The following is a 15,443-nucleotide window of genomic DNA, read 5'->3' as shown; positions in this document are numbered from 1 at the left end:
TTTTCGTGTAACAATTTTTCGACCACCAACGTGTTCGATTACGTTTACGTTTAGCCACAAGTAACAAAACTAAAGCAGCAGATAAATCTAAGCTAAAGCAGTTCGTTTATTGTTCAATTTAATTGATCGTTTGGATTCTAAGTGCCTTTCAATCTTATTGTACAATAAAATAGATCTAGGGGCCGCCTAATAAACTTTTGGCGTAATATTATGAAATGCTCGAACGAACTATTTGAACATCGACAAGAACAAACTAGTGCGTAATATTATTATGATTTTGGCCGAATCCTCCCCAGCTGGATCTTTGTATTCATACACCACTAATGATATTTATTAATTAAAAGTTGGTTAAAAGTTTATTCACATGACAAAGCATATGGTAAACACCAGCTTACATTAACACTCTTGTGTTGTGAAATTATTTCAACCATAAAAAAATTAACAATAAAAATTGGCAGGTTCATATTTTATTGAGAGAAAGTATTGAATTATTTTACTTATATTGATTTACTAATTACCTCAATGTTAGAGCAAGTTTTTCTCTCGTGAAGGAATAGAGTTCTCATTTTGGTATTTTGATGTTGGATTCCCCTTTTTCAACTTCTCATGGAGTTCGTCAAAGGATACATAGACATTCAGAACTTTCATCGTAATATTTTGAAAATATTCTGTTGGCACTAATTGGCAATTAAACGATATTTTAGGTTATAACAGAAATATTCGTCGTATATTAGTAATACTTTTGCCTTTAATATATTGTTTGTCATCTACATTCGTCAAATGATGCAAATTTTTTTTATTTCCTTTCATTTCTGAGAATTCGTCCCTTTTAAGCATTCAATTTCGGAACTAAACAATTTGCAAATATTAAATTCAACGCATGTTTACGTGGTTGAATTATTACATCAATTTAAAGAGAGAAACTCAAATGCCGTTGCTGATTTGAAAATAATGCGACGCGATGAGCCAAAATATTTTATTATAATCATATTTCACAAACTTTTATTAAAAAATCAAAATAGTCCAGTAATTAAAGAGGGTTGACCTCGGAAAGTCGACATACCCAGTATATTACCATGTAAAATTCACAAATAATTTTATGGTCGGGACAATTTGAAAGTCAGGGGTCGAAGGTCACAAAAATCAATTTTTCTTATATTTTTTACAAATATCTCGTTTTCAATGGGTTTTAGGCTATTATCAATATTGTCAAAAATTAGATTCTCTACAACTTTTGTATTCAAAATTTTCTTATATCTTGAACTGTTTTTGAGGTAAAGTGCGTAGAGCTCGTGGTCAGAGAATTAATTGAGATCAACTGGTAGTCCTGATCGAAAACAGTAATACAGACGCCAAAAGGAAGATTTCCGGAGGAGCAATAGTATGACCACCACGTTCACTTTACTAGCCCATAGATTCCTTGCTATGGAGGCATATAGAATCAATTTTTTTATAAAACATAAACGTAGATTTAGACGTTGAGAAAAAATAAAGAGCTACGTCTACAGAGCTTCGAATAAATTATTTCAATTTTGCAATGATTATTCAATATATAATTCAATTCAATTCAATATAATTCAATTCACAACCAGTCTACAACCTGCGTTGTCAACAGAGGTAGTGATTAAATCGATTCCCTCTATATTTAAAAAAATACCTGACACACAGAAAGTACTTGAAATGTCGTATCTCCTAGTTGATGATAACAAATAGGATTTGTGTTATGATATAATTTATGTTGAGACTTTATCATAAACGTTTCTATTTAAATTCAAGAAATCTGTAGTTAATGGTTATCCACAAATCTACAATTTTTAGTATACACATGTCTCAGGATTAGGTAAGTAGGTATTATAATTTATTAGACATCCACGATGTCTTAAGTACACGGAAACACGTCTAGGTAAAAGCATATGATAGATTCCCTCTCTATTGAGGTGTCTCGCAGCAGGTTCTATGTAAAGTGCCGCAAGACTCGAGGCTAAACGAAGTGCCGCAAGATAGGCTAAACGATTAATGTTACAAACAACCTCTGTCAACGTAATTTTGTTTACATGTGATCGTGCTCAATATGTTTGAAAGGTGGTTGGCTAGCGTCCGAATATAAGGCACAACATGTAGTTCACAATCTCTTGAATGTAAAACACCGCGATAATACCAGGATATATTGAAAAATTTTTAGCCTACTATAGAACCAAACAAAATTTCAATATCAAAATATTTTATTACTCATTATATTCTACTCTTAATTGGATACATTTATTACAGAGAACCTGCAACGTCTCTAGACCTCTTAAAAAAAATTTTCTTCTTGCTCTGCAAACCAGACCTCCGCAGCTTTTGTTACCTCCTCGTTACGACCTTTTGAACCCTTTTTTGAGTTGATGGAAGAGCCAAAATCTGGTGAATAAGGGGGGTGTTCTAGTAATTCAATTACTAAATCACGAATTTTTTGCATAGCAACATGAGATTTGTGTGGAGGAGCGTTATCCTGCAAAAACAAAACACCTTTGGATAGATTTTCTCTTTAATTTTTTCCGTAGAGTGGTCAGTGATGTCGAATAGTAATCTCCAGTTATTGTTCTACCCTTATCCAAAAAATCAATCATGGTTACTTCATGGCAATTGGCAATTGGTGTTGGATCACCAATGAACCACGTTGGTTTTAAATTTTTCAATCAATGATTGAAGGGATACAACTTGGCTTGGAAATCATAAATATAAACACTAAACAATCTTTAATGAATTGAAAACGAAGTGTTCACCTTTCGTAACCGAGACAAAGTAGCGTGCTCATCTTTTGTTAACTACGAAATGCCTAAACTGCATATAAACTGTATAAGTGTCGCAGCTTTGTCCTTATTCATCGCACGTAACAATGCGTGCATCTTCTCTCTTGCGCTTCCACTTACCTGGAGCGAGAGTCGTTCACAAAAATCATGGCATCCTCTGTTTGTGGCGATTGTGCAACTGGTAACCATGGATTTTCATGTTCAATGTATATAAAACTTTAATTTTGCATGAAACTTTAAAACAAAACGGGTGAATGCAGTTAATCGACAATAATATACCTGTTTACACCTGGCAACCCTAATGCTGCGGCCGACTGAGAGCAGGCAACCATTTTTATGTTGATTTGTGACATCATTTTCGTTCAAATGCTATAAGATTGCCTGAAAAAACATATAGCTTCGGGTCATATTAGTATATTAATGACATTAAAATTAATTACAGGTAATTGCGGCTAATAATACCTACAAGATTGATCGGTGGGATCTTAGACTATAACATATATATAGTAATTTTAAGTAGTTACCGTACTTTTTATGCTCCACCTTCACAATTCTCGACCTTAAGACTAGCGCCCATACAGTATTGTTTCTACCTCTTTTTCGAATCAATCAAATATTGTATTGTTTAATATATTCTAATAATATTTGTAATATAAAGGGGTATAGTGGCTATAATTGAACAAATGCCGTGCCTCAGGATTAGATTCGGGAATGTAAACCTCATCGCTAAAAAAATAAGTTCATCATCGTACATTATTTCAACGTGGGTTAATCAACTGAAGCAAATCTTTCATTGAGCAAATCAATAATTTTTTTTTTAGAATACTAGTTTCTCCAGTAATTTTTCTACTAACATTAAGAATAGTTTGTACAATATTGAATGTCACGGAAACCATGTTACTATTATTAGCATAGAATGCCTTCAAATAACAAATTGGTCTACTCCACGTTGTTACTAATACCGTCTTAAGCATCATGGTCACATCTTTCATATAATTTTATCCTATTCAATAATAAGAACGTCAACAAGTATCGAACTTTGATGAATATGACAATTTTTTCATTTGTTTACTTATTTGTTCCACATACTTCCTTGTGGATTAAGCTAAAGTTGAAGAGCTGATGCTATGCGATTCACCTGCAAAGGTTGTTTACAAATTCTCTTCAATTTAATTTTTCTGTCAGTACACAATACGAAATTAATTTAATTATTCTTACTATTACTTTCAAGTAGTTACCAAAAAGTTTATATCATATTTAATAGCCAGTAAAATTTGTTTCAGGTTATTGTTGGAATTCTAACGAGTGTCAGAAGCCAATCGAGAGATGCCATAGTGAATGCATAGGCTGTTTTAAACCTAATTCACCTAAACATTGTAAAGTGTGTAAACATTTTGAAGATGATGGTGTTTGTGTTAATGAGTGCCGACCAGGAAAGTAAGTATTTCATAATATTATCATCAAAAAGCAAGTGATTAAGTGATGGTCGGTGAAAAGACCAATAATGTTAAAAGACATTTGAATTAAACGAATAATTGTAGTGGAAAATATGTTTAACTGTGCTTAGATTACTTATATGAGCTTTAAACGATACCATGTAGGATCTAGAGATTCTGAGCAGACGAAAAATAGATTGAACTTGCAATATCATCAATATCACTCAGATCATTTAACTAGTATATATTAAATTTTTCCTCCAGTGAATCTTTCTGTTTTTCATTTTAATTTTCTTAAAACTTGGTTTCACATATGAATCTCTTGATTTCTCAAGCATATGATGGTTAATTCACCTATTTACAAATTTTTTGGCATAACTGTTCAGTGTAGTTCAGCTACATCTTCAATAAAAGTACTTTTCTTATGCTGCGGGGATCCCAGTGTTTACAGATGATCTGTTAATCCCACTTTTTATAGAAAATCTTCTTATAGAAGATCTTCATCTTCTATTTCATACACTCCCAGGTGTAGTTCTCTGGAGTTCCTTACTTTTCGAGAGAATGCGGATAGAAAAAATCTGCTGGTCGCACTATCTGCTAAGTCTAACGTCTTTAGGTGTCTATTGAAGCAACAGTACCTCGATAGGACTCCAGGTAGTATTCGTAGATTGTTTTTACTTAGGTTGATACATTCAGCAGATCTTTGGTTATAGTTTCCCAATAGGGGCTTTTGCCTACATGAGCTCCTAAGTTCCAATAATTGGTTTTGCCCCTTTTTGCCTTTTTGCCTTTTTCATATTGGATATAGTGAAAATATCATTCCCGTACCTGTACTATAACCTGGGAACGTACTCTGAAATTTTTGCCTAATTTGCTTTACAAAATGACACACGAATAGTTCAGCTGTAAACGGTAATAGCCAATTGTCCATAGCTGTTTCTTCGTCTTGTGTGTAGAATAATTGAAGGCGATAACTTGAAGGGGTTAAAGTTGACAATCTATACAACTGACAGTTGTTGTGCCGATGTGAAAAGGTTTGTTTTAGATTACTTAACTATATAAAATCACAAATAAACAAGATACTACCCAAAACACAAAATCAATTATTGCAATCCATCAGAAAGCGAATAAATTATTTGCATACGATCAAAAAATTTACATCTAAGATATTTCAAGACAATTATGCAGTGACAGCATGTGGGTAATCAGTCTTAATTCATACTTAGTCGAAAAATATGATTCGGAGTCGTTTGAGGCTGATGGAAGACGTGATTTCTGATCAAGAAAATGCCATCCTATAGTCTCAGGAACATTCGCTATTACGTAAGAAGGCCCAATGCTCATATTATGGTAAGCCTATCGATCGATGCCACTTGCCTCATCCATTTTCAAAAAGAGTAGAGCTCATAGCAGCGTCAGATTCATAATTGAGGGGCATAAACTATCCTTAAGAAGTATGTACAATTTGATGTACAACTCCTGTTCTTACTGTAGAGAAGTTATTACAAAGGAGTACCTGAATCAGCAGAGTGACGGGAAAAGGATTGAAGGACCAAGTTCCAAAAGGACGAGCTTTTGAGGGCCACTCATTGTTGAGGATGTCCGCAGTGCAGATATATTATGAGGGGGACGATCGAGGATAGCTCAGAAGATTCCAGGTTAGAAGTTTGTCCCGACAATCGCTGAGATGAAGAGACATTGATCTCACTTATTCTAAAATATGTGAAAGAAGGTACCAAGATACGCACTAGTGGGCAAAAACAGGTGACCTAGGTGGCCAAGTGTTTCAATCCACCTTTCTACAAACTTTCGAACATTCAGATCACATTGCAGTGGTACATCATCTTGTTGGAACTAAATGCTGAGATCCAAGTTATCCCTATTATTTGGATCCGTAAATGTTACAATTAAGTCTGGAAGCAATGTCATACGATGATCGTACAGCTGTTTAATTCTCGCGAAGGAAATAGTGAGAAATAAATAATCTTCCCCTGTCAATTCATACCGACACATTAATTTTTTGAGAACTCATTTTGTCTGAATCCAGAGGGGATTTATTCGAGCCCAGTATCGACAATTGTGTTGTGTGTTGTTATCTCAAAATTATCTCTAAAAATACAAATACGTTTCAAAAAACTAGTTTGGAATCGTTATTTCATTCTCTGTGAAGAATTTTGGGACGATTCCAAGTAAAGGGCAGTTAATCCAAAGAGAAACATATTCGAGGAATATAAAACATCAATAATTTTAATAAGATTTAAGTTAATGGGATTTCAGCTCGGTCAAAGAGAATTTTTTTATAATCTACAAAGCAAATTTTCTACAGTTCAATTACTTTAAATGAACTAAATCAATTTCAATTCATGATTTAATTACACTATTTATCAGCAAGAGAAGTTTAAAAGAGTTCTGTGATTGCAAACAAATTCAATTTTCACCTGACCAAAATAATTGAAAATATAAATTGATGCCAGAGGCAGAGGTAATTGTATAACATGTTAAATCAATTCTTTTGTGGTTATGGCTACGATAATGAACTATATCATATCTATCTTCTGTTTTTTTTTTCAATTGTGCTTATTCTATAAATATAAATAGTTGATAGAATTGGCTATCCTTGATTGTGTAATCAGTACATTTTGCCCTGTAGTTGACCAAGTATTTTTCAATATTGTGTTTAGTAAAGGCACAACAGAGCGAATCTGAATCAAAACATCGTTGGGATCTAAAGGGAACTTTCTGTTGATAAAAATAATCTTTATTGGGAATCTTAACCTGCAAAAATTAGTTGCAAGGAGCACTATTGTCCGGTCCGATCTAAAAACTGCGTTTTTGATCACAATATCATCGCAAGGGTATGGTGTTAGACATAAATAGAGGATCGATGCCACTAACCCCATCAATCTTCAAAAAGAGTTGCGCTCAAGGCAGCATCAGGTTCATGGTTCGAGAGGCATAGACTACCACTAATAAGTATGTACAATATCTGTACTTACTGTAGAAAAGTTATGACATGTACCTGAATCAGCAGAGTGAGGGGGAAAAGATTGAAACACCGGGTACTGTGGTGCAGATATATGAGTTTAAATTTAGAGGGGCAAGTTCCATAAAGGACATGTTTTTGAGGGCCACTCGTTGTTGAGGTTGATCTAGGATGGCTCAGCTAACCTAACCCCACCATGTAGTTGAGCACCAATTGCAACGTTGGTGCACGAAAAAAGAAATAGATAAGTTTCAAGATATATAAGATGTAATTTTAGTGTTGTATAAATGGTGAGATTGTAAATAGGTTATGTAAGGCTAGATTAGGTTAGTTTAGGTTAAATTAGGTTGACTTAGATTAGGTTAGATTAGGCTTATTCTAGGTGTCAAACTCTCTGAGTAATTGCAAGCAATTCCTTTCAAAAGTACACGCCATTCATGCAATTTGTTCTTCTCAATACCCTTTTTTATATAATTACATCTGTGGAGTCACTTTTTCAGAACTCTGTCCCTTTCCAATAAGTGGTTGCATATTTTGAGTCCAACTCACATACCAAACTTCATCCACCGTCACCAGAATGATAAAAACGTCTCACCACTTTATTTACTTACGCTTTAACAAAAAAAAAATGATAACTAAAAAATCAATAACAAAAATCATCACAGTTTATAAGAAGATTGAATGCCACACCAGCCTCTTATATTCCGTAGCCAGAAATATTGTTCACGCCCGGAACCTCTCCTTCCGTCGATCTTTCTCGTCAGTACGAGCTTGAGGAGTTGAATTTTCGGTCCTCGCAGGATGTCTCCCAAATAAGATTCTTTGTTTGTTTAGTTACCGCGAAAAGTTCTCTCTTCACACCTTCTGTTTTTAGTACTTCTTTAATCGTTATGTGCTGGGTCCATGGCATCCGTAGAAATCTGCGCAACAGCCACATTTCCATTGCTTCTATTCCGTTTAAGGATCTCACTTTCAGGGACCAAAGGATACAAAAGGATTGAGCAAATATAACATTTTATCACACCAAATCTAAGGCTTATAGAGACTTCTAGGCGGATTAGGAACTTACGATACTTTAAACTTCCTTGTCGCAATCCCATTTTTAATTTAACATACATCCAAGGTATTTAAATTTATTGACTCTCTCTATGTTATTTCCATTGACAAGTAATTGAGCTTCGCCGTGTTTTTGTCTACTTATGACACAGACCTAACGTAACGAAAAAAGCGACAGAACAAATATCTTACGAAAACCCATATTTCTATATCCATTATAAATGGCTTTCCTTCATGACATACAAATATTTTTGAAAGGCTCGTGTTACCTTATTTGACAAGTTGCGATATGAATCGTTTCAGTGAGTGATGGGATAATAACTAGTAAACGGTTTTTTGCTGTACATATTGGAAATGAAAAATACCTACAGGATTGGTTGAAAAAAAATTACTTTTGAAATACACATTTTATAGGTATCTGCCTTTTTATCATTGTTAATTGATCAAAATGTGGGTATTTGGTACATACTTCTTGGAAATTGGATAACATAATCGATAAAGAAAGGAAACCATTTATTAATTAAGTAATTTTTACATTAAACAAGATAGATTTAAGACGAGTGGAAATAATTTGTAACATATTAAATAATTAATAATAAATTGTATCCACAGTTTTTCATAATTCAATTCTGTTGGCTGAAATTTCTAGAAATAAACGTCACTAATGAATTTGTTCAAATTATTTTAACGGTTATGGGTAAAATATTGTTAATATTGGTCTTTATTTTTATTTTTTGCTGGTTCCAACATATGTTATAAAGTATTCTGAATAATCAGTCATCTCTGAAAGGGACGAAAATCGATCATGCATATTGCCCTATACTTTTATCATATTATCGTTATTAATGTTACTGTTCATGGCTCCAACACGACTTCCCTTAAAATAATGAACCATCTGACGTTCCATTCCACATATCGAATCACTTGCTCATTTGTTATGTATACGACGGTTGCTACTTGAGTTTTGAAATATGACAACGCTAATCTGAATATGTCAAGTCTGACATCTTAAAGTTGGACATTTTAAATGGTGAATGTACTCAGAACACGTCATTCATCTTGGACATTAAATGAAATTAAATAGCGAACTTTCTCGTGCGATGATTTTCTATGACATCAATTAAACCAATAGCATCGACCTTTGGTGATAAAGTACCAGCTGGTCGCTGGTTGTCCGAATTCAATTGTGGTCGCACTCCTTTACAAGAAGAATTTCGTGAACGTCGTCCAAAACCGTCTGTTGGACCAGAAAATATCGATGCTGTGCGTAAACTAATATTGAAAGATCTGCACGTAACATGTGAGATTGAGGCATACTTGGACATCAGTTCCACTCGCATACATTCAATATTGCGTGAATATTTGGCTGTCAAAAATAATTGTTCGCGTTGGGTATCACATGATTGATCAAAAAAAGCGATTGGTGTGTCGATTGGTGCAAAGGCATGCTGGAAAAATTAAATAAAAGACTTCTGTAAGATCATAACAGACAACGAATCATGCATCTACGCATTTGAACTTAAAACTAAGCAACAATCGACTATACGGGTCCTTCAAGTCTATCCAACAAAAGTTGTTCACACCTGAGGCACTTCGAAGCAAATGGTCGCCAAAACTAGATATGTCGCTACAGTTCCACTAGAGCAACATAGCCGGTCGATTCTCAATGGTATAATAGCATTTGTTTCCCAGAACTGTTCCAAAAAATCAGGGAAACCAGTCGCAAAAGATGAATCATTCTCTACCACGAAAATGCGAGCTCTCGCATATCGGTTGAGACAGAGAAGATTAGAATCGCACCATGATTTAAGGGTGTTACTAGAAATGGTCCTATAAAGTGCCATGGGATAAGGGTTTCTCCAAGAGAAGCTAGTGTCGACTGCAAATAGACATATTTTACCACTGGTGTCTAGAAGAAACAAAATTAGGCCTAGTACTGAGCCTTGGGGCACTCCACATTCTATTGGCTTGCAAGCAGACATTGTTGTATCAATCCTTACACAGCTGACTTCTGTTGGTAAGGTATGACTTGAACCATGCGAAAGGTGTTTCCCTGAAACCGTAGTACCGCAAATTGTGATGATTGTTAAGGCTAGAGTAGACATTATTTAGGAGGGAGAATTTAGCATCATTTGTGGATTTGTTACTTAAAAACCCAAATTGATGGGTAATAGTAGTAGATGTCATTGTGAAGAATAATTTCAAATGGAAACCTATGGCAGGTGACACTCCTTTTCAGATGTATTCAGTGATTCTTTTTTATCCTCGTTCATTCAGAATGGGAATTTCAATTTTGTTCATTATTATTGTTCCGTTGAATAATCTACGAAACAGGTGTTCTGTAGTTTCACATACTTCACCTGTAGTAACTCCTCATGTTCATTAGAAAACTATCAAAAAATTATTACCTATTACACATTTTTACTTCTAACAAAGATTTTATTTTGATGAGAATTGTGGTGGTTGACTCAGATTCCAGAGATAGACAATAAATATTTGAGAGCTACCAATATTTATGGCACTTACGGTGTTTTAGGATTGCGTGATGTATTTCTCAAATTCTGTTGGGATTTAACTTGGAAACTTGAAATGTTCAATGAGAATATGTCTAGAAATCGATTTAGATATACCGGGTATCCCGTATAAGAACCGAAACACAATAGTATTGTGGGACTGTGGTAATCAAACACCAAAGTGTATTCTCTTAATAACCTTATATATTTTCAGAACTTTCGAATACTTATGTATTCATCGGCTGGAAAATAATTAATTATTGATTAATCAATATTTCTATTTGAATATTGAATTTTGAAATCTATGAATTAAAAATTTTTTAGATGAATCAATACAATTCAAAACCGAAAATCTTAATTAATTATTTCCCAGACGATGAATACATAAGTATTCGAAAGTTTGGAAAATATATTAAAGTTAGTCTACTTTGGTGTTTCTTTATCACATTCCCAACAAGAAATCGCTCATAATATAGCTGGCAAAGTCGATTGACATCACGCTCTATAAAGAAGATATAATTCAATATTCATCGAGGCATTAGCCAGGAAAATCGCTAAGCAACGCTTCTGACTAGAACAATTATCAATAAAATTTGTAATTAAAATTATTATAAAATAATTGAAAATGTAATCTAAATTGGATATAATATTAAATGAAATTTTTGTTAAAATTATCATTTTTTTTAAATGTCAAAAAATAATGTCACAATAGAGAGTTTTCGCAGCGGGACTGTGGCAAAATTGAAAGTGTGCTAACTCTAATATATTTCTGAATGTATTCATCGGCTATCACTGAAATTATGGTCAATTACAATTTAAAAAAATATGTATAAAAGTATAAAATTACATTGATTAGTTAAGATTTGAGGCGTTTCAAATTTCGTTGATTATTTTAAAAATTATTGAATTTATCGATTTCAAAATCAATATTCAAATTGACGCTTGATAGAAATCTTGAGGTTATTGATTATGGTTGTTATTGAAATTGTTGTTAATTTTCATCAATCAGGATATAATTTGCTACTGCTTTTATGACAAGTTAAATAAAATATATTGCCGCCTTATCTAAAAAATTAAGTTCCTCCTGCTTTGCGATGAAATCAGTTTCGAAAGAACCGAACTTATCTACCTCTTTAGCAGTCTATTATGCCCTTATTCAGTCGCATCTCCGATATGCAATCCTTTAAAAGATTAAAAATGCTGACTCTTCCTTCCTTATTCATCTTTGATTCCGTTTGCCTAAAGGTAGTCACGCACTTGTCGTCATCGGACGGAGCACACGCATGTATCGGACGGTTCAAATGGATCTGCGCGTACAAATTCGCATCGTACGTATCGGAGATCGGCAATGCCGACGAGAATAAGAATAGGGTCATTCATTCCGAATCGTCCGTACGGAGTGTCAACAGTATCAGGAATTCCTGGAATATGCGCGCCCCATTCTTTCTCTCCGTATAGAGCCTATTGTAGTTAGAATATTCAGTCTGACGTTTAGCACGTGTTGAACCCCGTGTCGTCTACCTATATATTATTTATTACAACTCGATTGTTACCTAAGATGGATGCAGCTCAGTTAATTGTGATCGTGCAGGAGTATGAAGACTTACATAATCTGAGGAACCCTCAATACTCAAATCAGCAACGCAGGGACTATATTTGAGGAGAGACAGGAAAGAGAATGAATAATAACAAATAAATATGTGTTTTGATGAAAACTATTTTGCTTGCTTACCTGCTAGTCTCTGTTGAAGATCAATAGAACATATGTATGCTATATTCTGACTCTGTGACTCTGTAAATGTGGTACCAAGATGTTCAACAGTTCAAAAAATTTGACACTTTAAGTTACAAGTATGTAAAAAATCAGATCAGGAATTAATGTGTGGTATTCTTCGTACTCCTGTCTTTTCTGATTGATTTGATTAACCCCAATTTTGGGCTTTCTGGCCAGTTTATAGTCTTTCTCTTTTTTTCCTCTAGCAGACAAGAAACTATTTTAACTTCTTCAATATCCATACTCTACATTTCACAAAAATCAAAATTTTTATAATAAACGAAGTCAAAAACCAATTGCATGAGACTTCCACAGTGACAAGATGTCACTCAAACACGACTAGCAAGAGACCTCGTGTGCGCGGCCGTCGTAATTAATCAGATCCGTCCGTTGCGAACGCTCCGTCCGATGACGACAAGTGCGTGACCACCTTAATTCGTAAGCACGCTTCTCCAATTTTATTTTATTCATTTTATCTTTATTTAGTTATATTTATATTTATTTTTTAGTTTTCACAGGCTTTTGTCTACCAATTGTAACAATTTTTTGATATTAAAGCATTTCCCTCTCTCTCTTTTAAATATATTTTATCTAAAGTGATATCGATAATTCTTAAAATTCTCATTTTCATTATTTTTCTCAAAAACATATTGTTTATTGCAGGTACGTTTTTCCTATGTTGAATAAATGTGTTACCAAAGAAGCTTGTCAGAACATTCTACCCGGAATATGGTGGATCAATAACGGATACTGTATATCCGAATGCCCGGAGTATCATCAAGTTGGAACCGCTCGGGTTTCAAATACTGATCAATTGGATTATACATGTGAATATTGTGGAAATAACTGCACTAAAACATGTAAAGCTCCAGAGGAAATTGACGCTCTGGGTACACTACAGAAACTTTTAGGATGTACACACATCAATGGCTCTTTGATAATCAAAATGTCCAGTGTAGAACCTGCGGATCTATATAAATATTTAGGTATGTATTGCAGTTTCAACAGTATCTATTGCATTGATTTGCTGGAATATTATTTATTTCAAATTGTTCTTTCCTGTTTCTATTATTTATTTGTCAACATGTCATTTTGCCTTATACATTATCTGATCGGCTTGTACGATTCTCACAAATTTGTGTCTACAAAGGTCTTGTGATTTGACCGGTATTATGTTGGTATTTGCATTGTTGTCAGATACTTCCTTTTTCCGGAAAAATAATGAACTTTGTTATTTCAAGTGGGTCACCCTATATATTTTGTGCCGTTTCTTAGATAATTGAGACGTTCCATACATGAAACTCACTTTGTATTCATTGAACTATTCTTGAATAATTCTAATGATTGATTTAGTCCAGGTAAAATTCTCATGTTTATTAAAAACCTATCTTAACAGTCTTTAATATTAATAATTCGAGTCGCAATCTGACATTTACTAAACCTTTTGTTATTTATCTTTTTTCTTCTGCCTCACTCTACATCTTCAGTAGTGCCCATACTGGCAAGCAAATGATTTTTTTAATTTCCCGATAACTGTTTCCCTGTCTGATTCAAACAAACCAATATACATTTTCAATCGCTTCAAATAGGTCTCCAGTTTTTAAAATCTCAATCATTATTAGCGACAACTGATTTTAGATCTACTTTTAGTTTTCCCTTTAACCTATTCATTAATTATAGTTATAGTATAGTCATGTTAGTGGGCTGCCACGGAGCGTTGCAAACATCTGATAGGCACGTCCCACTGAAAACTATCATAAGCCGATGTCCTTTAGAAAGCTACTTAGGCATCTTTGCTTGAAGCTTTTAACGTCACTAGATCGTTTGATTAATTAACCCATTACTGCATAAAATTTGTTATAATACATACTTAATTCGATTACTATGATAAATAATGGATTTTTTTGGCCAAATTAAGGATTTATATAGTCGATAAAAAACGAAGCATTGATTTATATTTATGATGTTATGACCCGTCCGGTATGTCGGACGTACGCACAGCGGACCGTACAAATCAGTTAAATATAAATCAAAGTTTATTAAAAGTGATCAAATGACTGAGACCTGTATCTTATGATAAATAACCTACTACTTGGTAGCCCATAAAACACTTAGGATCCACGTTTACATCGCATTTCAGGCACTTGAACTTTGCATTTCCTCTACATTGATTTGCACAGAGACGTTCTATGCTAGTGGGTATAATCCAATGCAGTTTGCTGTCATACAAGGACAAGGGTTTTGTAGGCTTTTGTCCTTGGTAAGGTGCAGTTCCATGACATTCCATGGCAAGCAAACTTCGAGAAACAATGCAACAATCGATGGTATGGCGACACTCTGGTTCTGCAGTTTTTTGGGATTCTGCAGTTTTTTGGGATTCTGCAGTTTTTTGGGATTGCCATGAAGTAATAATGATTGATTTTTTGGATAAGGACAGAACAATAACTGGAGATTACTATTCGACATTACTGACCACTCTACGGGAAAAATTGAAGAGAAAAGACGCGGAAAGCTATCCGAAGGTGTTTTGTTTTTGCAGGACAACGCCCCTGCACACAAATCTTGTGCTGCTATGCAAAAAATTGGTGTTTTGGGTTTTGAATTACTAGAACACACCCCTTATTCACCAGATTTGGCTCCGTCCGACTATCATCTCTTCCATCAACTAAAAAAAAGTTTAAAAGGTCGTAAATGTTCTTCCAACGAGTAGGTCATAAAAGCTGGGGGGGGGTCTGGTTTGCAGAGCAAGAAGAAACAATTTTTTTGAAAGATCTAGAAACGTTGCATGTTTGCTGTAATGAATGTATCCAATTAAGAGGAGAATATGTTGAGTAATAAAATATTTTGACATTGAAATTTTGTTTGGTTTTATAGAAGGCTAGGAATTTT

The 15,443-nt window shown here is 34.2% G+C and overlaps 1 protein-coding gene across 2 annotated transcripts in view; it reads left to right on the top strand.

The window, feature by feature from the left end:
- Positions 1–15,443, top strand: part of LOC130446598 (insulin receptor-like) — a 230,940-nt gene that overhangs the window by 184,285 nt on the left and 31,212 nt on the right. For both annotated transcript variants that reach the window (XM_056782958.1, XM_056782959.1), the window contains 2 exons: positions 4,076–4,229; positions 13,218–13,540. In XM_056782958.1, the coding sequence (XP_056638936.1) occupies positions 4,076–4,229; positions 13,218–13,540 (477 nt within the window). The remainder of the gene's footprint in view (positions 1–4,075; positions 4,230–13,217; positions 13,541–15,443) is intronic.

Source organism: Diorhabda sublineata, chromosome 7 (assembly GCF_026230105.1).
Source record: "Diorhabda sublineata isolate icDioSubl1.1 chromosome 7, icDioSubl1.1, whole genome shotgun sequence".
Taxonomy (NCBI): Eukaryota; Metazoa; Arthropoda; class Insecta; order Coleoptera; family Chrysomelidae; genus Diorhabda; species Diorhabda sublineata.
The sequence above is the reverse complement of the archived record's forward strand: the minus strand, read 5'-3'. Positions and strand labels throughout refer to the sequence as shown.